The sequence below is a fragment of the Salvelinus fontinalis genome, chromosome 12, assembly GCF_029448725.1.
Source record: "Salvelinus fontinalis isolate EN_2023a chromosome 12, ASM2944872v1, whole genome shotgun sequence".
In the NCBI taxonomy this organism is placed as follows: domain Eukaryota; kingdom Metazoa; phylum Chordata; class Actinopteri; order Salmoniformes; family Salmonidae; genus Salvelinus; species Salvelinus fontinalis.
The window spans coordinates 50,895,546-50,922,116 of NC_074676.1; the positions used below are offsets into that span (position 1 = coordinate 50,895,546).

At 44.4% G+C, this 26,571-nt stretch overlaps 1 protein-coding gene across 1 annotated transcript in view; it reads left to right on the plus strand.

The window, feature by feature from the left end:
- LOC129867588 (inaD-like protein) overlaps positions 1 to 26,571 on the plus strand; it is a 203,173-nt gene that overhangs the window by 87,324 nt on the left and 89,278 nt on the right. The window contains exons 17-24 of the mRNA XM_055941092.1: positions 863 to 1,072; positions 7,150 to 7,316; positions 13,435 to 13,506; positions 17,731 to 17,845; positions 18,066 to 18,128; positions 18,808 to 18,918; positions 20,269 to 20,328; positions 24,921 to 25,026. Coding sequence (XP_055797067.1) covers positions 863 to 1,072; positions 7,150 to 7,316; positions 13,435 to 13,506; positions 17,731 to 17,845; positions 18,066 to 18,128; positions 18,808 to 18,918; positions 20,269 to 20,328; positions 24,921 to 25,026 — 904 coding nt within the window. The remainder of the gene's footprint in view (positions 1 to 862; positions 1,073 to 7,149; positions 7,317 to 13,434; positions 13,507 to 17,730; positions 17,846 to 18,065; positions 18,129 to 18,807; positions 18,919 to 20,268; positions 20,329 to 24,920; positions 25,027 to 26,571) is intronic.

A 26,571-nucleotide genomic window follows, 5' to 3' on the forward strand; every position in this document is an offset into this window, starting at 1 on the left:
ATTGGTTTCTTTTATAGAAATAAATCATGCCTCACTTTGGAAAGTAGAAGGAAGAGCAATGCTTCTCCCACTACCTGATTATGGTGATGTAATCTACATGCATGCCACAGCCTGTTATCAAATCACATTTTATGAGTCACATGCGCCGAATACAACAGTGAAATGCTTACATAGAAGCCCCTAACCAACAATGCAGTTAAAAAAATACAAATAAGAATAAAAAATAAAAGTAACAAGTAGTTAAAGAGCAGCAGTAAAATAACAATAGCGAGACGATATACAGGCGGTACTGGTACAGAGGGCATACCGGGGTTCCTTTGAAACCGTTGTATTGTCTATTACACTGTGTTTTGTATAGTTCTGTTGCCTGGGAATCTCTGACTACCAGAAGGGCCCAGCATTGGCTACTTTTTGTATATAAATCGGTTCTTCAGATACTACCTCATTTAACGTTTACATTGGAGATCCATAAATGTTCAGATCTGCTCTCGGGACTGGCTGCTTCTGGAAGTCTTGTGGGTCTCCACTGACCTGGGGGAAAATGCTTTTAGACTTTATGCCCCCAGCTCATGGGATGGCCTTCACATTTAAATTAGACTTGCTTGTTTAGATGGAGTTTAAGGAAGGTGATATGTGAGTGTTGTTTGTTTTGATTCATCTTGTTGTATTCATTGTATTGGTATTATCTAACATGATGCGTATTAAATTGTGTGTGTTCATGTTCACAGGCCTCCCTTGTAAATGACACCCTCGTCTCAATAGTGACCCACCCTCAATAAGAAGAATAAAAAACTAATCTCCGCCTGCTTTCTCTCTCCATGGACTCTAACGGGTTTCCTACTTCCTGTGTTGCCCTCTGCAGGACCCTCTGGACAGGGCAGGCTCGGTCATCGTCATCCGCTCCCTGGTGCCCGGCAGTGTGGCAGAGCGCCATGGGTACATGCTCCCCGGGGACCAGCTGGTGTTTGTCAACGACACCTATCTGGACACGGTGAGCCTGTCCCAGGCCATGGAGGTGCTGAATGCCGCTCCGTCTGGAACAGTATACCTGGGCATCCGCAAGCCACTGGTGGTACGTGAGGGATCAGGGGCTTTACTTACTTGATTTGGGAGATGTTTTTTATACAATGCAACTTCATTGTCCCAAATGAATATGAATTTGACAGAGATGATCCACACATTTAATCAACCATTTAAAAAGTTTTCTTTGTGTTTTTGATTTAGCTTTTTTGTGTCTATTTTTTATTTATTTTTACTTTTCCCAATGCAAGCAATCGTCTGGATTTCCTTTTAGTTTTTTGAAGAATACTGAAATAGCTTAGTACTACAGTATATATATATTTTTTTAAATATATTATTTTATATATATATTATTGTCCCAAAATGCTGATGTCTATGGCAGAGACGTGAGGTGTTGTTAGTAAGTGTATCATCTCCTACAGAACTGGTGTGAGTGAATGTTGCAACCTCTGTGTGTGTCGCTGTAGGTGGAAGGGACCGAGGAAAGATGACTTTGGGGACCTGGGGCTCCAGAGGAAAGGGGACTTGGGGACCTGGGGCTCCAGAGGACAGGAAAGTGGACTTGGGGACCTGGGGCTCCAGAGGACAGGAAAGTGGACTTGGGGACCTGGGGCTCCAGAGGAAAGGGACTTGGGGACCTGGGGCTCCAGAGGAAAAGGGACTTGGGGACCTGGGGCTCCAGAGGAAAGGGACTTGGGGACCTGGGGCTCCAGAGGAAAGGGACTTGGGGACCTGGGGCTCCAGAGGAAAAGGGACTTGGGGACCTGGGGCTCCAGAGGAAAAGGGACTTGGGGACCTGGGGCTCCAGAGGAAAGGGACTTGGGGACCTGGGGCTCCAGAAGAAAGGGACTTGGGGACCTGGGGCTCCAGAGGAAAGGGACTTGGGGACCTGGGGCTCCAGAGGAAAGGGACTTGGGGACCTGGGGCTCCAGAGGAAAGGGACTTGGGGACCTGGGGCTCCAGAGGAAAGGGACTTGGGGACCTGGGGCTCCAGAGGAAAGGGACTTGGGGACCTGGGGCTCCAGAGGAAAGGGACTTGGGGACCTGGGGCTCCAGAGGAAAGGGGACTTGGGTACCTGGGGCTCCAGAGGAAAGGGGACTTGGGGACCTGGGGCTCCAGAGGAAAGGGACTTGGGGACCTGGGGCTCCAGAGGAAAGGGGACTTGGGGACCTGGGGCTCCAGAGGAAAGGGACTTGGGGACCTGGGGCTCCAGAGGAAAGGGACTTGGGGACCTGGGGCTCCAGAGGACAGAGCGAGGACAGTGAAAATAATAATAGCAACACCGCAGTATGTTTCTAAAGCACTTTTCAAACACTAGTAAAGGTCCTTTTCCTAAAGAAATGTGTGTACCTGCTTGTTTGAAAGTGTTTTTATGGTAGTGAAATACACTGAATGTACAAAACATTAGGAACATCCTCCTAATATTGAGTTGCACCCCTTTTTGTCCTCAGAACAGCCTCAATTTGTTAGGGCATGGACGCTACAAGGTGTCAAGCATTCCACAGGGATGCTGGCCCCCATGTTGGCTCCAATGCTTCCCACAGTTGTGTCAAGTTGGTTGGATGTCCTTTCATCTTCACTGATTATAGTGGATTTAACAGGTGACATCAATAAGGGACGACCACCTGGATTCACCTGGTCAGTCTGTCATGGAACGAGCAAGTGTTCCTAATGTTTCGTCCACTCAGTGTAAGTTGTAGTGACTGAATATATGCTGAAGCAAGCACACTAATGGTATCATTACAGTTGTCGAGGCAGCCCTACAGAAGTGATGCATAGCCTGCCCATCTCTCTCTCTCCCCCTCTCTATCTTTCCATATCTCCTACTCTCTCACCACATTTTTTACATTTTACATTTTAGTCATTTAGCAGACGCTCTTATCCAGAGCGACTTACAGTAGAGTGCATATATTTTATTACATTTTACATACTGAGACAAGGATATCCCTACCGGCCAAACCCTCCCTAACCCGGACGACGCTATGCCAATTGTGCGTCGCCCCACGGACCTCCCGGTTGCGGCCGGCTGCGACAGAGCCTGGGCGCGAACCCAGCCCAGCCTGGGCACGAACCCAGAGACTCTGGTGGCGCAGCTAGCACTGCGATGCAGTGCCCTAGACCACTGTGCCTAGACCACTACCTCCCATCCTCTCTTTCTCTCTTTCTTTCTCCCTCTCTCACTACCTCCCTCCCTCTGTCTTTCTTTCTGTCTCTCTTCTGTCTTTCTTTCTCTTTCTTTCTCCCTCCCTCTCTCTCACTACCTCCCTCCCTCTGTCTTTCTTTCTCTGTCTCTCTCCTGTCTTCCTCTCTCTTTCTTTCTCTCCTCCCTTTTTCTTTCTGTTTCCTTTCTTTTCTTTCTTTCTTTCTTTCTTTCTTTCTTTCTTTCTTTCTTTCTTTCTCTCCTCTCTCTTCTTTCTTTCTTTCTTTCCTTTCTCTCCTCTCTTTCGCTCTCTCCTCTTTCTTTTTCTTTCTCTTTCCTTCCTCCCCCACTCCCTGTCACATATTACCCTTGAATTTGAGTAAAGCGGTAATGATGGCGCGTCGGAATTAAAGTGACGGTCAGCCGTAAATCCACCAAAAATGAAATGAGACTAATTGTGCCATTAAGGTTATTTCTCTCTCTCTCTCATCTCTATCCCCCCCACCCCCCACTCCCTGTCCCATATTACCCTTGAATTTGAGTAAAGATGTAATGGCGGCGCATGGGAGTCAAAGTGGCGGCCGGCCGTAAATCCACCAAAAATGAGACTAATTGTACCATTAAGTTTTTAGACTCGGCACATTTCTCACTGTAAATTGTCCGGGGGGAGGGGTCTGGGTGTTGGGAAGAGCTCCTCTCCTTCTCCCCTTTTCGTGATGAAAGGCGCTGAGTCGGCGGGCTGGTCTGAGGGGAGAGCAGTGATTAAAGTACTCTCTCAGCTTCACGGGATGTCTTAAGTGCGTTCTAAGAACACAGCTCCTAAGTACCTGTGGCTGTGAGAGAGACGGAGAGAGAACCTAGCCCAGCTAATTGTAGCCATCATTGGTGGTACATCCTTTCGTTGTGTGTGTGTGTGTGTGTGTGTGTGTGTGTGTGTGTGTGTGTGTGTGTGTGTGTGTGTGTGTGTGTGTGTGTGTGTGTGTGTGTGCGTGCGTGCGTAAAACAGCCAGGTAGTCTTGACACCAGAGTTCTCTTTTGATCTGAGAGGGATGTTGGATTGTACTCCAGTAATAAACTTAGAGGGTGATATATATATATATATACACACGCACAACATTCTCAGTCAGACGAGGTTGGTCTTGAAGCACATATTGTGACTACATAGCTCCAGTTGTTCCTTTACATTTCTCCTAAAACAATGGGGCCCCAATTCAATCTATTGTAGTTAAAGGAAACTGCACTGCAGGTTCACTCCACTCAATACAACTCCAGTACATTAGAACGTTAGAAACACAAATGTGTGTTTCTCCAGGGGTTTCACGACGAAACCGAGCTGATCCTGGACAGTGGCTTTCCCGCGCTATGTCTCACCTCTGATCCCTGCCTTGACCCTTAACCCAACCCCCACCGTCACCCTTGGGAGCCTTAACCCCACTCCCACCTTGACCTCTGAGTCTTAACACCACCCCAACTCCTACCCTGACCACCATCCCCCTCCCTCCAGGAGAGGAGAGGGAAATGACAGTGGATGAAGAGGAAGAGGAGGATATGGTGGAGGTGAATGGTAGTGAGGGGCAAACCGTGGACTCCTACCCCAGAAAACCTCCACCGTCGTGGGGAGAGTGGGAGAGGGTCAACAGAGGCCCCCGTCCACTCTGGAGCTCAGGAGCAGGTGAATGCTCTACTCCTCTGCAATATTGTGCCTTGGCAAGTCAGACGACAGATGTCTGGCTTCCACCTCTGCATTGTGCCTTGGCCAACAGGGGGCAGCAGTGTGTGCCGGCTTTTACTCCAGCCCAGCTGGAACACACCAGACTTAAGTCAATCTCTCAAATCAAATCAAAGTTTATTTGTCACGTTGGCCGAATACAACAGGTATAGACCTTACAGTGAAATGCTTACTTACAGGCTCTAACCAATAGTGCAAAAAAGGTGTTAGGTGAACAATAGGTTAGTAAAGAAATAAAACAACAGTAAAAAGATAGTGAAAACAGTAGCGAGGCTATATACAGTAGCGAGGCTATATACAGTAGCGAGGCTATATACAGTAGCGAGGCTATATACAGTAGCGAGGCTATATACAGTAGCGAGGCTATAAAAGTAGCGAGGCTACATACAGACACCGGTTAGGTAGGTAGGTTGAGGTAGTATGTACATGTAGATATGGTTAAAGTGACTATGCATATATGATGAACAGAGAGTAGCAGTAGCGTAAAGAGGGGTTGGCGGGTGGCGGGACACAATGCAGATAGCCCGGTTAGCCAATGTGCGGGAGCACTGGTTAGTCAGGCCAATTGAGGTAGTATGTACATATGTACATTAATGTATAGTTAAAGTGACTGTGCATATATGATAAACAGAGAGTAGCAGCAATGTAAATTAGGGGTTGGGGGAGCACACAATGCAAATAGTCCGGGTAGCCATTTGATTACCTGTTCAGAAGTCTTATGGCTTGGGGGTAAAAACTGTTGAGAAGCCTTTTTGTCTTAGACTTGACACTCCGGTACCGTTTGCCATGCGGTAGTAGAGAGAACAGTCTATGACAGGGGTGGCTGGGGTCTTTGACAATTTTTAGGGCCTTCCTCTAAGGTCCTGGATGGCAGGCAGCTTAGCCCCAGTGATGTACTGGGCCGTACGCACTAACCTCTGTAGTGCCTTGCGTTCGGAGGCCGAGCAATTGCCGTACCAGGCAGTGATGCAACCAGTCAGGATGCTCTCGATGTTGCAGCTGTAGAACCTTTTGAGGATCTCAAGACCCATGCCAAATCTTTTTAGTTTCCTGAGGGGGAATAGGCTTTCACGACTGTCAGTGTCGTCAAACACAGTGTGTTTGGACCATTCTAGTTTGTTGTTGATGTGGACACCAAGGAACTTGAAGCTCTCAACCTGCTCCACTACAGCCCCGTCGATGAGAATGGATGCATGCTCGGTCCTCCTTTTCCTGTAGTCAACAATAATCTCCTTAGTCTTGGTTACGTTGAGGGACAGGTTGTTTTTCTGGCACCACCCGGCCAGGTCTCTGACCTCCTCCCTATAGGCTGTCTCGTTGTTGTCGGTGATCAGGCCTACCACTGTTTTGTCGTCTGCAAACATAATGATGGTGTTGGAGTCGTGCCTGGCCATGTAGTCGTGGGTGAACAGGGAGTACAGGAGGGGACTGAGCACGTACACCTGAGGGGCTCCAGTGTTGAGGATCAGCATGGCAGATGTGTTGTTACCTACCCTTACCACCTGGGGGCGGCCCGTCAGGAAGTCCAGAATCCAGTTGCAGAGGGAGGTGTTTAGTCCCAGGATCCTTAGCTTAGTGATGCGCTTTGAGGGTACTATGGTGTTGAACGCTAAGCTGTCTCTCATGTTGTCTTCAAGACCACCGTTGTTATTGGGTCAGTATTATATTAAACATGTTACTGCTATACATTCACAGTGCTGACCGTTGTTATTGGGTCAGTATTATATTAAACATATTACTGCTATACATTCACAGTGCTGACCGTTGTTATTGGGTCAGTATTATATTAAACATATTACTGCTATACATTCACAGTGCTGACCGTTGTTATTGGGTCAGTATTATATTAAACATATTACTGCTATACATTCACAGTGCTGACCGTTGTTATTGGGTCAGTATTATATTAAACATATTACTGCTATACATTCACAGTGCTGACCGTTGTTATTGGGTCAGTATTATATTAAACATATTACTGCTATACATTCACAGTGCTGACCGTTGTTATTGGGTCAGTATTATATTAAACATATTACTGCTATACATTCACAGTGCTGACCGTTGTTATTGGGTCAGTATTATATTAAACATATTACTGCTATACATTCACAGTGCTGACCGTTGTTATTGGGTCAGTATTATATTAAACATGTTACTGCTATACATTCACAGTGCTGACCGTTGTTATTTAGGGAGAAGGTGGTGGGAGTGTGGCTGGGAACAGGAAGAAACCATTTTGTCTTGCCATCTTGACAGGTGGAGGAGGAAGGTGGAGATGGTACTGTGGAGAAGCTGGAGTCCAGAGCCCTCTTTGATCAGCTCTCTCTAGGTCAGTCTGTGAATTCCTGGGTGGAGACTGCGGACAGCGAGGCGGACTCAGACTCCAGGAACGGAAGATCAGAACTCATCCTCACAGACACAGAGTTAGTACCGCTCTTCTTCGGAATACCAATATTGGTTTAAATGTTTTACCAATACCAACACTCAATTCAAAAATATTAGTCACATGCTTTGTAAACAGCAGCTGTAGACTAACAGTGAAATGCTTCCTTATGGGCCTTCCCAACAATGCAGAGAGAAAGAAAATAGAGAAGTAATAGAAAAGTAAAAACACGTAATAATAAATACACAATGAGTAATGATAACGTGGTTATATTCTGGCGCCGACAGAGATGGCCGCCTCGCTTCACTTCGCGTTCCTGGGAAACTATGCAGTATTTTGCAGTATAAGGTAGTTGTTGTGAAATTGTTAGGTTAGATTACTTGTCAGATATTACTACATGGTCGGAACTAGAAGCACAAGCATTTCGCTACACTTGCATTAACATCTGCTAACCATGTGTATGTGACAAATAAAATTTGATTTGATTTGGTACACGTATCGAGTCGATGTGCAGGGGTACCAGGTAATTGAGGTAGATATGTATATATAACTAGGAATAAATTGACAAGGCAACAGGATAGATAATAAACAGAAGTAGCAAGGTATGTGATGCGTCAAAGTGCAAAAAGGGTCGATGCAGATAGTCCGGGTAGCTATTTGGTTAACTAGAACCTGTTAGAAGCTGTTCAGGGTCCTGATGGTTCCACACTTGGTGCATCGGTGCCGTGCGGTAGCAGAGAGAACAGTCTATGACCAGGGTGGCTGGAGTCTTTGACCATTTTTAGTGCCTTCCTCTGACACCGCCTGGTATAGAGGTCCTGGATGGCAGTAAGCTTGGCCCCAGTGATGTACTGGGCCGTACACACTGCCCTCTGTAGTATTTTGTGGTCGGATGCCAAGCAGTTGCCATACCAAGCGGTGATGCAGCCAGTCAAGATTCTCTTGATGGTGCAGCTGTAGAACCTTTTGAGGTTCTGAGGGCCCAAGCCAAATCTTTTCAGTCTCCTGAGGGGCCTCCGTGTTGAGGGTCAGTGTGGTGGAGGTGTTCAGTCCCAGGGTCCTTGGACACACCTACTCATTCAAGGGTTTTCCTTTATTTTACTATTTTCTTCGTTGTAGAATAATAGTGAGGACATCAAAACTATGAAATAACACATATGGAATCATGTAGTAACCAAAAAAGTGTTAAACAAATCCAAATATATTTTACATTTTAGATTCTTCAAAGTAGCCACACTTTGCCTTGATGACAGCTTTTCCAACAGTCTTGAAGGAGTTCCCACATATGCTGAGCACTTGTTGGCTGCTTTTCCTTCACTCTGCAGTTCAACTCATCCCAAACCATCTCAATTGAGTAGGGGCCGGGTGATTGTGGAGGCCAGGTCATCTGATGCAGCACTCCATCACTCTCCTTCTTGGTAAAATAGCCCTTACACAACCTGGAGATGTGTTTTGTGTCATTGTCCTGTTGAAAAACAAATGATAGTCCCACTAAGCGCAAACCAGATGGAATGGCGTATCACTACTGCTGGTTAAGTGTGCCTTGAGTTCTAGATAAATCACAGACAGTGTCACCAGCAAAGCACCATCACACCACCTCCTCCATGCTTCACGGTGGGAACCACACATGCGGAGATCATCCGTTCACCTACACTGCGTCTCACAAAGACATGGCGGTTGGAGCCAAAAATCTCACATTACGACTCATCAGACCAAAGGACAGATTTGCACCGGTCTAATGTCCATAGCTCAAGTTTCTTGGCCCAAGCAAGTCTCTTCTTCTTATTGGTGTCCGTTAGTAGTGGTTTCTTTGCAGCAATTCGACCATGAATGCCTGATTCACGCAGTCTCCTCTGAACAGTTGATGTTGAGATGTCTGTTACTTGAACTCTGTGAAGCATTTATTTGGGCTGCAATCTGAGGTGCAGTTAACTCTAATGAACTTATCCTCTGCAGCAGAGGTTACTCTGGGTCTTCCTTTCCTGTTGCAGTCCTCATGAGAGCCAGTTTCATCATAGAGCTTGGTGGTTTTTGCGACTGCACTTGAAGAAACTTTAAAAGTTCTTGACATTTTCTGGATTGACTGACCTTCATGTCTTAAAGTAGTGATGGACTGTCGTTTCTCTTTGCTTATTTGAGCTGTTCTTGCCATAATATGGACTTGGTCTTGTATCAAATAGAGCTTTGTTCTGTATACCACCCTACCTTGTCACAACACAACTGATTGGCTGAAATGCATTAAGATGGAAAGAAATTCCACAAATTAATTTTTAACAAGGCACAACTGTTAATTGAAATGCATTCCAGGTAACTACCTCATGAAGCTGGTTGAGATAATTCCAAGAGTGTGTAAAGCTGTCATCAAGGCAAAGGGTGGCTACTATATAAAATATATTTTGATTTGTTTAACACTTTTTTTTGTTTACTACATGATTTCTTATGTGGTATGTCCTAGTTTTGATGTCTTCACTATTATTCTACAATGTAGAAAATAGTAAAATTAAAGAAAAACCCTTGAATGTGTAGGTATGTACAAACTTTTGACTGGTACTGTATATTATCCATGTCCTTGTTCAGCCACGACTCCGTGAAACATAGGATATTACAGTTTTCAGGTCCCGTTGTTAGGATAGTCTCGACCGGAGCTTGTTCAGTTTGTTCTGTACGTTTACCAAATGAACAGAAGGTAGAGGCAAATTATTTATTTGTTAGGGTGCCCGTACGTCGGTCTCTTTTACGCCACCTCTTCCTTTTAGTGAAAGCTTTTCTGAAGTCCAGAAGCTATTTTCGGTGGAAACATGCACAAAAAACAAAAAATATGAAAGTTTGTAATGACAGAATGAATAGAATGTAATCTACCCTGTTTAGTGTCATTTATGTCAGACAGTGTCTCCTCTTTAGTGGGTTGAGTAAGAGTTACATGTCATTACAGTTGTCTGTAGTAATTACATTCATTCTCAAAAATGTAGTTGATCTGCTCATTCTCTGGCTCTCTAGTAGGCTTGGAGCCCCCTCTGCTGGTAACATGATGGTATGGCAGGCAGTGACTCCAGTGACGTTGCCTGAGTCAGTCATACATACAGTATATCTGAACCATGATCTGAAAATACAGGATTGGACAGTGTATCCCAACTTGTTTTTGCCGTAGCACTAACAAACCTGATTCAAATCAAATGTATTTATAAAGCCCTTTTTACATCAGCAGATGTCACAAATACAGAAACCCAGCCTAAAACCCCAAACAGCAAGCAATGCAGATATAGAAGCACGGTGGCTAGGAAAAACTCCCTAGAAAGGAATAAAACTAGAGAGGAACCAGGCTCTGAGAGGTGGCTTGTCCTCTCCTGGCTGTGCCGGGTGGAGATTATAAGAGTACATGGTCATTAAGGCCAGATCGTTCTTCAAGATGTTCAAACATTTATAGATGACCAGCAGGGACAAATAATAATCACAGTGGTTGTAGAGGGTGCAACAGGTCAGCACCTCAGAAGTAAATGTCAGTTGGCAGTTGGAGAGAGGGAGAGAAGGAGAGAGAGAGGGAGGGAAGGAGAGAGAGAGGGAGGGAAGGAGAGAGAGAGGGAGGGAAGGAGAGAGAGAGGGAGGGAAGGAGAGAGAGAGGGAGGGAAGGAGAGAGAGAGGGAGGGAAGGAGAGAGAGAGGGAGGGAAGGAGAGAGAGAGGGAGGGAAGGAGAGAGAGTGGGGGAGGGAAGGAGAAAGAGGGGGAGGGAAGGAGAGAGAGAGAGAGGGAGGGAAGAAGAGAAAAGGAGAGAGAGAGGGAGGGAATGAGAGAGAGAGGGAGGGAATGAGAGAGAGAGGGAGGGAATGAGAGAGAGAGGGAGGGAATGAGAGAGAGAGGGAGGGAATGAGAGAGAGGGAGGGAATGAGAGAGAGAGGGAGGGAATGAGAGAGAGAGGGAGGGAATGAGAGAGAGAGGGGGGGAATGAGAGAGAGAGGGGGGGAATGAGAGAGAGAGGGGGGGAATGAGAGAGAGAGGGGGGGAATGAAAGAGAGAGAGGGAGGGAATGAGAGAGAGAGAGGGAGGGAATGAGAGAGAGAGAGAGAGGGAGGGAATGAGAGAGAGAGAGAGGGAGGGAATGAGAGAGAGAGAGGGAGGGAATGAGAGAGAGAGAGGGAGGGAATGAGAGAGAGAGGGAGGGGGAGAGAGAGAGAGGGAGGGGGAGAGAGAGAGGGAGGGAAGGAGAGAGAGAGGGAGGGAAGGAGAGAGAGAGGGAGGGAAGGAGAGAGAGAGGGAGGGAAGGAAGGAGAGAGAGAGAGAGGGAAGGAAGGAGAGGGAGAGGGAAGGAAGGAGAGGGAGAGAGGGAGGGAAGGAGAGAGAGAGAGGGAGGGAAGGAGAGAGAGAGAGGGAGGGAAGGAGAGGGAGAGAGGGAAGGAGAGGAGAGAGGGAGGGAAGGAGAGAGAGGGAGGGAAGGAGAGAGAGAGAGGGAGGGAAGGAGAGAGAGAGAGGGAGGGAAGGAGAGAGAGAGAGGGAGGGAAGGAGAGAGAGAGAGGGAGGGAAGGAGAGAGAGAGAGGGAGGGAAGGAGAGAGAGAGAGGGAGGGAAGGAGAGAGACAGGGAGGGAAGGAGAGAGACAGGGAGGGAAGGAGAGAGACAGGGAGGGAAGGAGAGAGACAGGGAGGGAAGGAGAGAGAGGGAAGGAAGGAGAGAGAGAGAGAGAGGGAGGGAATGAGAGAGGGAGAGGGAGGGAAGGAGAGAGGGAGAGGGAGGGAAGGAGAGAGGGAGAGGGAGGGAAGGAGAGAGGGAGAGGGAGGGAAGGAGAGAGAGAGAGGGAGGGAAGGAGAGAGAGAGGGAGGGAAGGCGAGAGAGAATGAGAGAGAGAGGGGGGGAAGGAGAGAGAGAGGGAGGGAAGGAGAGAGAGAGAGAGAGAGAGGGAGGGAAGGAGAGAGAGAGAGGGAGGGAAGGCGAGAGAGAATGAGAGAGAGAGGGAGGGAAGGAGAGAGAGAGGGAGGGAAGGAGAGAAAGAGGGAGGGAAGGGGCCAGGGAGGAGGACGACACTGGTAGGACAACAGATCTCGCTTTAGAGCCACAGTCAACACACACACAATCTACATTCACCATCACCTCTGGTTGTTATTTAAAGAGAAACATATATTCTACATTCACCATCACCTCTGGTTGTTATTTAAAGAGAAACACACAATCTACATTCACCATCACATCTGGTTGTTATTTAAAGAGAAACACACGTTCTACATTCACCATCACCTCTGGTTGTTATTTAAAGAGAAACACACAATCTACATTCACCATCACCTCTGGTTGTTATTTAAAGAGAAACACACAATCTACATTCACCATCACATCTGGTTGTTATTTAAAGAGAAACACACAATCTACATTCACCATCACCTCTGGTTGTTATTTAAAGAGCAACGAATCCCTTTAAAAACGGCCTATGTGGCATCATTATGAGTCAGAAACAGTTATTCTAGCGTCAAAATAGACTACAAAGTGTAAATAGGATCATTTTGGTTCTAAAGTCTCATCTAAAACGGAGTTAGGAACATCTGTGCCTCACAACAGGTAAATGAAGGCTGGGGTTGGATTTGATGTCCATGTGCCCACTAACATGGGGTGATCAGCTGTGGTGATTGGTCTCTATCCAATGGCATAGACGGTGAGACAGACCTGCCCAGCAGCTCCCACTTTGTTTACATAAGACAACACGTCACACATTTTTTTAAACTTGAGAAATACTGCATCAAACACCTTAGTTAGATGTAAAATTGCACGACTAAAACTTCCTCTGCAAAAACACCAAAATGAATGACCGATTTCTTGAGTTATCTTCGATTCATTCTGGGGATTTTCAGGAAGTGAAAAAGGTTTCCGCGTCTACAGTGTCTCATGGGGGACAAACATAATTAACCAAACCCAGAATCGGTCAGGAAACACCCCTCCAAGACTGAAATATATTTTTTCTAATGAGCAACAGAAAAACACATGTTCCAAACGACGTGTTCAGTCACTGTTTAACCTTTCGCTAACTGGGAAAAGACCCTTGGGGTCAGAAACCTGCAGGAGGTCAGCAGGAAGTAGTCAGCGTGTAGATACAGAACAGGTGAACGTACAGGGACAATACATTCAAATCAATTAGTGGTCAATTACAGTGGTTAACAACATCTTGGCGTGTGCTCTCAGTGATCTACCTGAGAGGGAGGAAGGAGAGGGAAAGGAAACCCCTGCCTTCAGTCACTGGGGACCCCCACGCAGGTAAGGGCTGTGTCCATGTGTGTCCGTTTGTCTGTCTGTATGTGTCAAAGTGGATACTGACAAAGTATCTTTTTTTAATTAAACATTTAACAGATTCACTAAATTCACCTTGTTTTTTGGGTCACGGTTCGTTTTTATTTTATCGGGTACAGAAGGACTGGGGAAAGAATCATTATAGAATGTGTAGTTTGGAACCTAGACGATAATTTATCACAGTTAAAAGAAATGTCAAACTCAAGGCCCACCTAATAGAGAGCAATGTGATCATAACTGCAGTGGTTGTGTGTGTATGTGGACCTGCGTGAGTGTGTGTGTGGTAGTGTGCAGGGCCGTAACCACGGTTTGTGTTTTAGTGTTATTAGATCGACTGAGATGAATGAACCTACAGCAGCCAAGGTCATAATGGCTAGGGTTATTTTTGCTTGCTTTTGCTGTTCTCCAAACAGTATTTAAGTTTTTTTTATTATATAGAAATGCAGTAAATGAGCTTCAACTTTCCCAAAAGGTGGTGGGGAATGTTCCCCCACAGTATTTTTGGGGGAAAGTTTAAACTAATATACTTCATTTCTATACAATAAAAAAAAACGTTCAAATACTGTTTGCAGAACAGCAAAATCAAGCATAAATAACCCTAGCCATTATGACCTTGGCTGCTGTAGGTTCATTCACCGCAGTCCATTTACAAACACACAGCCTATTAGCTACACAATTGTAATGTTATACCCCTGAAAGAATGGAAATATGACAAATGATTCACACTGACACATTTATCAGCGACGAAATGAAAACGTAGAACATTTTTTGGAACTATTGTTTGCGTGTTTATTGCATTTTAATGTAAGGCCTATAAGGAAGATGGGTCAATGGGAGAGGTTCATATATGAAACATATCGTATGTGTTTAAGTTCCTAACTTGTTTGATAAGATTAGTACAGATTTTCTCAGGGGTCCCCACATGGGGCCACGACCTCCAGTTTGGGAACCACTGTACTAACCTTTCCCTCTGCTCCCTCCCTCCTGCATGCATTGCGTCCCGCCTCAGCCTCACCACTGAGCGCCACATCATCACTGTCTTCCTCAGTAGCCTACTCTCTGTAAAGCAAAGTTATTGTGTGAATTTAGTAGCGTATTTTCTGCTCCTGCTGAGGTAGGCTCCGTTTAACGTTAGCTTTTGCTTCTTGCGTCATCTTTCTAGCTGGCTAAGTAATATTAGCCAGAGCCCTTCAATTGCAATCGAAGTCTCTGCCGACGGACCCACCTGACTGACTGACATATCTATAAGTTTGTGCACTCATTCTCCGAGTGTCGATTTTTGTTTGTGTGGGGGATGTCTGTAGACACGGCAGGAGTCGCAGGATCGTTTTAAAATGGCGTTTTGTCCGGCATTTCGCAAACACAGCAGCGTCTCTATTGCCTACTTGAGCCGACTGCGAGCTGGTTTAGTTTGTTCCTGGTCGGCCCTCGACCTGTGACAAGGGGGGGGAAGAGTTAGCCGTTTGAGAGCGTGGTGAATGTGCTTTTAAAAAGGCATATCCGGGGGACGCAGGCGGACATGATGAGCAAACCACTGTTCATGATTCCACTGGTTTTTGAAAGAAAAACACATTTTTTGTTCACTAAAATAGCATCATATTGATCATAAATACAGTGTAGACATTGTTAATGTTGTAAATGACATTTGTAGCTGGAAACGGTAGATTTGTTATGGAATATCTACATAGGCGTACAGAGGCTCATTATCAGCAACCATCACTCCTGTGTTCCAATGGCACGTTGTGTTAGCTAATCCAAGTTTATCATTTTAAAAGCTAATTGATCATTAGAAAACCCTTTTGCAATTATGTTAGTACAGCTGAAAACTGTTGTGCTGATTAAAGAAGCAATAAAACTGGCCTTCTTTAGACTAGTTGAGTATCTGGAGCATCAGCATTTGTGGGTTTCGATTACAGGCTCAAAATGTCTAGAAACAAAGAACTTTCTTCTGAAACTCGTCAGTCTATTCTTGTTCTGAGAAATGAAAGCTATTCCATGTGATAAATTGCCAAGAAACTGAAGATCTCGTACAACACTGTGTCCTACTCCCTTCACAGAAACTGAGTTTATATACATACAGTACCTGTCAAAAGATTGAACACACCTACTTATTCCAGGGTTTGTCTTTATTTTTACTTTTTTCTACATTGTTGAATAATAGACCCAGAGTTAACTCTGCTGCAGAGGCTAAGTTCATTAGAACTTACATGATTCCATATGAGTTATTAATATTTAATAACTCAATTAGTACAGACAGAGCTGTTGTAACTGAGTCAGATTTGTAGGCCTCCTTGCTCACACACAAGTTTTCTATAGGATTGACTTCAGGGCTTTGTGATGGCCACTCCAGTACCTTGACTTTGCTGTCCTTAAGCCATTTTGCCACAACTTTGGAAGTATGCTTGGGGTCATTGTCCATTTGGAAGACCCATTTGCGACCAAGCTTTAACTTACTGACTGATGTCTTGAGACGTTGCTTCAACATATCCACATAATTTTCCTCCCTCATGATGATCTATTTTGTGAAGTGCACAAGTTGTCTCGATTGCCGTCGGGAGAAGGAGAAGAGGACCAAAGTGCAGCGTGATAAGTATTCATAATACTTTTAATAAATATGAACACTCGAACAAAAACAACAAACCGACAAAAGAACAGTTCTGCAAGGTGCAACAAAACACTAAACAGAAAACAACCACCCACAACTCAGTGGGAAAACAGGCTACTTAAGTATGGTTCTCAATCAGAGACAACGATTGACAGCTGCCTCTGATTGGGAACCATACCAGGCCAAACACAATAGAAATAGAAAACATAGACATACAAACATAGAATGCCCACCCACATCACACCCCGACCAAACAATAAATAGAAACATACAAAGCAATCTATGGTCAGGGCGTGACACCAGTCCCTCCTGCAGTAAAGCACCCCCACAACATGATGCTACCACTGCCGTGCTTCACGGTTGGGATGATGTTCTTTTGCTCCCCCTTTTTCCACCAAACATAACAATGGTCATTATGGCCAAACAGTTCAATTTTGGTTTCATCAGACCAGAGGACATTTCTCCAAAAAGGGTGATCTTTGTCCCCATGTGCAGTTGCAAACCATAGACTGGCTTTTTAATGGCGGTTTTGGAGCAGTGGCTTCTTCCTTGCTGAGCGGCCTCATTTTACTGTGGATGTAGACACTTTTGTACCTGTTTCCTCCAGCATCTTCAGCATCTTGTACCTGTTTCCTCCAGCATCTTCACAGCACCTTTGCTGTTGTTCTGGGATTGATTTGCACTTTTCGCACCAACGTACGTTCATCTCTAGGAGACAGAACGCGTCTCCTTCCTGAGTGGTATGACGGCTGTGTGGTCCAATGGTGTTTATACTTGCGTACTATTGTTTGTACAGATGAACGTGGTTCCTTCAGGCGTTTGGAAATTGCTCTCAAGGATGAACCAGACTTGTGGAGGTCTACAATACTAAGGTCTTGGCTGATTTCTTTTGATTTTCCCATGATATCAAGCAAAGAGGCACTGACTTTGAAGTTAGGCCTTGAAATACATCCACAGGTACACCTCCAATTGACTCAAATTATATCAATTAGCCTATCAGAAGCTTTTAAAGCATGACATAATTTTCTGGAATTTTCCTAGCTGTTTCAAGGCACAGTTAACTTAGTGTATGTAAACTTCTGACCCACTGGAATTGTAAGTGAAATAATCTGTCTGTAAACAATTGTTGGAAAAATTACTTGTGTCATGCAGAAAGTAGATGTCCTAACCGACTTGCCAAAACTATAGTTTGTTAACAAGAAATGTGTGGAGGGGTTGAAAAACAAGTTTTAATGACTCCAACCTAAGTGTATGTAAAGTTCCGACTTCAACTGTATATACATTATCATTTTTTCTAATATTTCTTTTTTCTGAGGTCCGAGACTCGTCCTCATAATAGTAAGGGCCATGGTTGTGTGTGTGCCTGTCTTATCCCGAGAGCAGTCATGACTCATGAACACTTTAATGAGCTTTTCTGGTACATAATGGATGTAGGCCAGATGCCTGAGTAATGGAGATCACAGGCTTTGTGTGTGTACGTGTGTACGTGCGTCTGTCTCTTTCTGTGTGTGTGTGTGTGTGTGTGTGTGTGTGTTTTCGCTGGTCTGTGTGTGAACTTACCCTGGCATGTGCCCACGTGCTTCCAGAGTGGAGGTGTGGCAGGAGGATGGCGAGTCTCTTGGCATCAGCATCGTGGGCGGGCAAAGCGTCATCAAGAGACTGAAGAACGGAGAGGAACTCAAGGGCATCTTTATCAAACAGGTGACGCCGTGCCAACATTCTCCCTCCCTCCACTTTGTAGCTTAAAGCTTCAGTCAGGGATTTGTGAAGCCTTATACCAAAACAAGTGGTATCGTACCCTGTTTTGATTTTGTTTAAATCCCAGAATGTAGCTTTACATCTTTATATTGATTCAGAAATGTATCATAACTTGTATCTTTTTATTTCATTAACGAATTGAATTAATTAAAATAAATTCCAGGTACTGCCGGAGAGCCCAGCAGGACGCACTCGCTCCCTCAAGACTGGAGACAAGATAGTGCAGGTGAGGAGGAGAGAACGCTAGCACAATGCTATAGCAGTGACACAGCAATGATACAGAAATGCTAATTCAACACTGTAGCAACACTAGAGGAAACTACTTACGACACCATGTCAATGCTACAGCAACGCAAACCGCAAATTCCAGACAGGTTGGTGACCTCTGTTGAATCCTCTCCCCCCACCCCACTCTCTCTCTCTTTCTCCCCCCCCTCTCTCTCTCTCCCCCTCTCTATTTCTCTCTCTCTCCCCCCTCTCTTTCTCTCTCTCTCCCCCTCTTTCTCTCTCATCTCTCTCTTTCTGGCGTGTTCTCTCTCTTTTAACCCCTTTTCGTACTCTCTCCTCTTTCCATCTCTATCCCCTGTCTCACCACTCTCTCATGCCATCCCTTTTTCTTTCTGTATGTTCTTTCCTGTCTCCTCCCTCTCTTCCCCCTCTTCTCTCTCTCTTTCTCCTCTCTCTCTTCCCCATCTCCTCTCTCTCTTCCCCCTCTCCTCTCTCTTCCCCCTCTCCTCTCTCTTCCCCATCTCCTCTCTCTCTTCCCCCTCTCCTCTCTTTCTGTGTGCGTGTGTGCCTGTGTCTGTCTGTGTGTGTGTGTGTGTGAATGTGTGTGTGCGCTCGCACGAGCTTGTGTGTGTGTGTGTGTGTGTGTGTGTGTGTGTGTGTGTGTGTGTGTGTGTCAGGTATCAGGTGTGGACCTCCAGAATGTCAGTCATGAGGAGGCAGTCCAGGTCATCAAGACAGCTCCCAGTCCCGTGGTCTTTATCGTTCAGAGCCTCTCTGCCACGCCAAGGGTAAACATACACCCACACACACACACATGCAGCACAAATCATGACCCAACAAAATGTATTTATATTTTTATATCCCTCAGATGCTCAAGTGTTTTCTTAGGGGATAGGCAGTTTATTGGTGAGCATCTCTTCAGTGTTACAGTGTGTATCAGTGTGTAATTCGTGGTGCCCCCTCTTTGCCTTAGAGAATTGGTTGTGTTTGCTCTGCTGCTTCTCTTGTAGGTTATAATTTCTTGTAGTTGTTGTTATTTCAGCTGGTGCTTGGTGCATGAATGGAGTTTGACGCTCTTCCTTTCGCATGTCTATGTGTCTGTCCGTGTATGTGTGCTTGTGTGTGTGTCTGTCTCTGTCTGTCTGTCTGTCTGTCTGTCTGCCTGTGTGTGCGTCTCTCTGTCTGTCTGTCTGTCTGTCTGTATGTCTCTGTCTGTCTGTATGTCTCTGTCTGTCTGTCTGTGTGTCTCTGTCTGTCTGTCTGTATGTCTCTGTCTGTCTGTCTCTGTCTGTCTCTGTCTGTCTCTGTCTGTCTGTCTCTGTCTGTCTGTATGTCTGTCTCTGTCTGTCTGTCTGTGTGTGTGTCTCTGTCTGTCTGTGTGTCTGTATGTCTCTGTCTGTCTCTGTCTCTGTCTGTCTGTCTGTCTGTCTGTCTCTGTCTGTCTGTATGTGTCTGTCTGTCTGTATGTGTCTGTCTGTCTGTCTGTATGTGTCTGTCTGTCTGTATGTGTCTGTCTGTCTGTCTGTCTGTCTGTCTGTCTGTCTGTCTGTCTGTCTGTCTGTCTGTCTCTGTGTCTGTCTGTCTCTGTCTCTGTCTGTCTCTGTCTGTCTCTGTCTGTCTCTGTCTGTCTGTCTCTGTCTGTCTGTCTCTGTCTCTGTCTGTCTGTCTCTGTCTGTCTGTCTCTGTCTGTCTGTCTCTGTCTGTCTGTCTGTCTCTGTCTGTCTCTGTCTGTCTGTCTGTCTGTCTCTGTCTGTCTGTCTGTCTGTCTGTCTGTCTGTCTGTCTGTCTGTCTGTCTGTCTCTGTGTCTGTCTGTCTCTGTCTCTGTCTGTCTGTCTCTGTGTCTGTCTGTCTCTGTGTCTGTCTGTCTCTGTGTCTGTCTCTGTCTGTCTGTCTCTGTCTGTCTGTCTGTCTCTGTCTGTCTCTGTCTGTCTCTGTCTGTCTGTCTCTGTCTGTCTGTCTCTGTCTGTCTGTCTCTGTCTGTCTGTCTCTGTCTGTCTGTCTCTGTCTGTCTGTCTCTGTCTGTCTCTGTCTGTCTCTGTCTGTCTCTGTCTGTCTGTCTCTGTCTGTCTGTCTCTGTCTGTCTGTCTGTCTGTCTGTCTGTCTGTCTGTCTGTCTGCATTTGTCTTTCTCTTTCCAGCCTGTCTCACTAACGGCGCCCAGTTACAGAAAACACAAGGCAAAGAGCAGAGTCATGCCGGTAAGCAGCCCCCCACTTTCTGAGAAAAAGATTGGTGGTGAAAATGTCACAGGCTTGGTTATAACTTTTAACTTTTAAAATATGTTTATTAGGGCTGACCCCAATTAGTCGGATGGTCGATTGTTTGGTCGATCGGGAGTTGGTCGAGCTTTAGCTGTGTGTGTTTGTGTATGTGTGTGTATATGTGTATATATATATATATATAGCATGGTGCACAAGAAGACACCTGTCTGAGTGGACTGGTCCATTGTGGAGACCTTTGGGATGGCACAGTCCAAGTTTTGTGCTACTGAAATTGTATATGGTTATAATTACATAAGAACAATGAGTCAACACTAATACAAATAATATTATTTAATAACAAATGTGCTTTCTCCCGCATTGGATAGCGGTCGCTGTCCGCTGTTCAGAAACACATCATTGCTCTGTTGAATTGGAGCCCTTTCCTAGTCCATATTGCTATGAGCATAATAGCAAAGTTAACCAGCATATTGGTGTTAACAAAAACAATGCAGTGGAGGCAGCAGAATGAGGAGATGAGAAGACAACCACAACTTAATTAGGTCAACAGCCTAACTGTTAAATATGCCTGGCTTTATAAATCATCAATATACTGTTTCTACAGAAATAACACTGATCCTGCTTCTGTTGCCTGTTGCCTTGTTTAACAGCTTGCTGACTCCGTGAGCACCCAACTTCACACAACTAGTAAATCATTTCACAGATTTGGCTGTTTTTAATCTTTGCTATGCTGTAATAAAGGCTTTACAATTTTTGGGGCGTTAGAACAGACTGGTATTACTTATAATGAGATGTAGTGTTTTTTTACACTGTTCCAAACAGGCAAAAAATGATATTTCAATCTTGTTTGTCACACAGAATACACACAGCTTTCACTCCTGTACCCTCCTTGTTCTGGATCTCCTTCTTAATGTTATTATTACTATTATTACTATTATTGCTATTATTATTATTATTATGATGATAATCATTATAATAATAAGTCATGTCATTATCATTAGTAGGTTTAGTATAGCAGCCTTATATAACCACCATTGAGCTGTAGGCCTAAGAGCCCATCCTGTTTAGTCTTAATACTGTAACTTACTGAGGCCTATTTTTCAATACTTATATAGGCTACTGTATCAATCAATAATGTATTTGTTAATGTCATCACACAGCATACGAGTCATTCATGATGTGAAATGCAAACAAGTGTTTTAGTTTTAAAATACAATAAAGCGAGCCTTGAATAGTTAGCTAAAACAATAAATAAATCGCTCCATTTTGGAAATTTTATTCACGAATGAATGCGACTGCTTTTAGTCTTTAATAAATGCTTAACAAAGAAAACATTACAACAGACTCTCTGGCACGCTTATAATTTATTGAGTGTTTACGTTGTTCCAAACGCTCAGGGAAATGATATTGTATTCTATACAGAACCTGTTTGGCATAACATAATATACACGCAGCTCTTGCTCCGCACCTTCTTTTTCTTGATCTCCAGTATTTTCCACAACTAGTCACATTTATTCCACACACCTGACTTCCCCTCTACCTCCTGAGCAACCAGTAAACATTCCCCGGTTCAACTTTGTCACTTCCTCTGCATCCATTTTTCTGTCACATGTATTACGGTGTTCAGAGTTTGTTATAACTGTCGTGACTTTCATTAATCTGATGACTGTTATTTATCTAATCCACTAACTATGTTTAATTGTTATCCGATTAAAGTAAGCGTGTAACAATTAACTCATTAGGATTTGGGGCACCACGATCGCGGTTATTTAAAGAAATAGACTCTAAAGGTCTACCTATCACATCCATAAAACAGTCAACTTATTAATCATAACATCATATCATCATTCTGAACAGTCGTAGCCTCCTGCATCTGCAAAAAACCCAACCTTACTTATGATTCAGTTCTACACAAATTGGTTTAATTATTTATTTACTAGCTAACTAAATGATAACACAGGATAAACATACACACTTAATACAGTAGAAACAGGTCCCTAGCAGACTGACACAATAGAAATGGAGAGAGAGACAGAGAAAGAGACACATATCGTTGGTACATTTTAGAAACTACTCTCACAGTAATCATGTACTTTGCACACAGACCGCCGCCCGTTTGGAGTAAGAAATCATGAATGTATTTACAGTGGGGCAAAAAAGTATTTAGTCTGCCACCAATTGTGCAGGTTCTCCCACTTAAAAAGATGAGAGAGGCCTGTAATTTTCATCATAGGTACACTTCAACTATGACAGACAAAATGAGAGAAAAAAATCCAGAAAATCACATTGTAGGATTTTTTATGAATTTATTTGCAAATTATGGTGGAAAATAAGTATTTTAATTCTTAACCCCTCATTTTCTACAGTTCTTCAAAAGGGGCGGTTCGTCATGCTGACACGCTCTCTCAAAGGAGCGGTGACTACTCACTTGTACAAAGTTATAGAAACAATTTCCTCTTCTGGTTTATAAGATCACATCCCTTTCTTAACAAAAACACTCAGCGTCTGTCATATTTCATACACAACGTAGAGGATGGACACTTCCCACATAGTGTTAATACTTTTTAAGTTACAGTATTTCCTTTATAACATTTTTAATGACATCCCAAAATAACAACCCAAATGACATTATTATTCTGTAGATCGCCTTTGACCATTCCCCACGTTCTATATTAAAAATATTGTTCCAGTATTTGCTTTAGAACGTGTTAGAGTTTCAGCGGGAAACAAATGCATATTTTTGTTTGAATTTGGAGAGGGAGATAACTGAAAGTTCTAATCCCTAATTTACAACAGGGTGTGAAATGTCAACCCCCCACCAGCTCCACTCCCCCCTCTACAGGGGAGAGGGGGTCTGGCCGCACTCATCCACTGCAAAGCTGATCCGACCCATCTGGGTCCTCACAGGACAGTCATGACATAACCTATTAGTTTACTGGGGGAGGTCGGGTAATGTAATTATGTGCACAATCACAAAACACCACATCTGTAATTTGAGTCCCGTCCGAAAATTCAATGTCAGTAATTTTTTAAAATTCCAGTCAGAAGAGCCTTCTGAACTCCAAGGTCCTCTGATCATACTAGTCCCGTGTGAATCGACATTCCTGTGTTTTGAGAGATATGTCTGAGTTTGACAGGTGTTACTCGTGGTTTGTGCAAGAAAACAATAACTGAATGGATAAAATTAACGAAGTGCTGCATGTAAGCTATAGTTGAAGTCGGAAGTTTACATACATCTTAGCAAATACATTTAAACTCAGTTTTTCGCAATTCCTGACATTTAATCCTAGTAAAAATTCCCTGTTTTAGGTTAATTAGGATCACCACTTTATATTAAGAATGTGAAATTTCAGAATAATAGTAGAGCGAATTATTTATTTCAGCTTTTATTTCTTTCATCACATTCCAAGTGGGTCAGAAGTTTACATACACTCAATTAGTTTTTGGTAGCATTGCCTTTAAATTGTTTAACTTGGGTCAAACGTTTCGGGTAGCCTTCCACAAGCTTCCCACAATAAGTTCTGTGAATTTTGGCCCATTCCTCCTGACAGAGCTGGTGTAACTGAGTCAGGTTTGTAGGCCTCCCTGCTCGCACACGCTTTTTCAGTTCTGCCCACAAATGTTCTATAGAATTGAGGGCATGGTTTTGTGATGGCCACTCCAATACTTTGACTTTGTTGTCCTTAAGCCATTTTGCCACAACTTCGGTAGTATGCTTGGGGTCATTGTTAATTTGGAAGACCCATTTGCGACCAAGCTTTAACTTCCTGACTGATGTCTTGAGATGTTGCTTCATATAGTTGATTTGGTTAAAACAAATAGGATGTGTCTAATATATGGAAAAATACATGTTTTACATTTTTGACCAATCGATTGGTCACAAGAGCAGACGACTCTTGGTCAACCCACATTTCTTTTAGTCAGGGACAGCCCGAATGTTTATTACCTTGTATTTCCTTTTAAGTTACCAGGACGGAAGGAGGGAGGGAGAAAGGAATCTCATCACTCTAAAAGTGCCTTAGTGAGCCTAGCTTGATTAGAACAGTCAGTCTGCAATTAACCTTAATCATTTGGCTTAATAGACCCAGATTTATTAGCGTCACGTCCAACTCTGGAGGATGGAGGGCTGTTAAGCACAATTAATTAGCCGGTTTAATTACATTGAGATCATATGTCTCGGGTTGAACTGGATACTACTGTATATATCTCCCTTTGGATAATGTTGGATATTTAAAGTGCATTAGATGGATGGGGAAGTGACATTAGGGAACGTTGAGGAATAGAACCCATTTAGAGGTCTGAGAATGCAGACAAGGAGCCCATTCATGTACTGCACAGTTACATTTCCCAACTGCTTTAGTTGAATAGAGAGGTTCTGGAGTGCTGCCTGGCACCAAACACACCACACTTCATCCTTTCCCCTGTCATCTACTACCCCTCCTGGAGGCCCTCATCCTTTCCCCTGTCATCTACTACCCCTCCTGGAGGCCCTCATCCTTTCCCCTGTCATCTACTACTAGAGTTGCCCACTTCCTGACCTACACGTCATATCTTTGGTTTCCCCTCTGCAGAAAGCAGAAGTAGGAGGTGCTCCTCCCCCGATGAGACTCCCACCGCCCTACCGGCCACCCGGTCAGCTGACAGAGGACCAGGACGAAGAGCTGGAGGGAGTCAAAGGTCAGTCTCTATTCTCTTGACCAATCGGTAACTGTGTTGTTGGGTACATCCTCCTTAAGCATGTTAAGCATGTTAAAATTCATAAGCATGTTAAAATTCTGTTGACTTGTGCGTGGATCTTCTCATTAATGACTGCCAGTGAAAACACTGTCTTGCTGTGTGTATATAGGCTTTAAAGGGAAAGCTCACCTCAACAACAGAATTACTTGAGTGTCTCCTGTACCTTCACTTAGCTCAACATCTCAACTTTTGGGTGAACAATCCCTTTAAATGAAAGTCAGCCTACTGTCCATGTCTGGCTCTGAGCTCTACTCTATTGGCCTGGTCCCATCAGATTCGTGCAAGAATGGTGCAGCGGAGCATATCCGTTGAATTCCAGACTAGAGTTCTGCCACCCAAACAATGTCAAAGCGCTTTGAGTCCCCGGTGTAAAAGCACTCCACAAACCCAATCTATACTCGCGCAATAAGGCAGAGGGGGGTGTGGTATATGGCCAATATAACACCGATAAGGGCTGTTCTTAGGCACGACGCAACGCTGCGCTTGAACTACCCAGTTTATAATTATTATTGTGTCATTCCGCCATAGAATGCCCTTTACTAAAATCGATTTCCCGACAACCAAGAAAGTCAGTCAAGCTGGAACTATTTAAAGTGGGGCCAGTAGAGAATAGAGGTTTACCTTCTCACTCTTCACCTCGGCTAAACTATTAAAGTGGGTGACTATCGTCTGTCTGTCCAGTGGGCACCTGGGTTTTCCTCTGCTAAACTATTAAAGTGGGTGACTAGCGTCTGTCTGTCCAGTGGGCCCGTGGGTTTTCCTCTGCTAAGCTTTTAAAGTGGGTGACTAGCGTCTGTCTGTCCAGTGGGCCCGTGGGTTTTCCTCTGCTAAGCTTTTAAAGTGGGTGACTAGCGTCTGTCTGTCCAGTGGGCCCGTGGGTTTTCCTCTGCTAAGCTTTTAAAGTGGTGACTAGCGTCTGTCTGTCCAGTGGGCCCGTGGGTTTTCCTCTGCTAAGCTTTTAAAGTGGGTGACTAGCGTCTGTCTGTCCAGTGGGCCCGTGGGTTTTCCTCTGCTAAGCTTTTAACCTGTCTAGGATGAGGGTGCCGCTAGCGGCACTCCCCCCCCCCCCCCCCACTCCCACTGAAAAGGCAGAGCCGCGAAATTCAAAAAAAATATTTTTTTTAAATATTTAACTTTCACACATTAAAGTCCAATACAGCTAATGAAAGACACAGATCTTGTGAATCCAGCCAACATGTCCGATTTTTAAAATGTTTTACAGGGAAGACACAATATGTAAAGATGTACATCTATTACCTAAAAACACATTAGCATAATCCACCATCTTTTATTTGTCCACCAACACCAGTAGCTATCACCAATTCGGCTAAACTAAGATATTTATAGCCCCTAACCAAGAAAAAAACTCATCAGATGACAGTCTGATAACATATTTATGGTATGGGATAGGTTTTGTTAGAAAAAAGTGCATATTTCAGGTAGATGGCATAGGTTACAATTGCACCCACCGTCACAAATGGACTA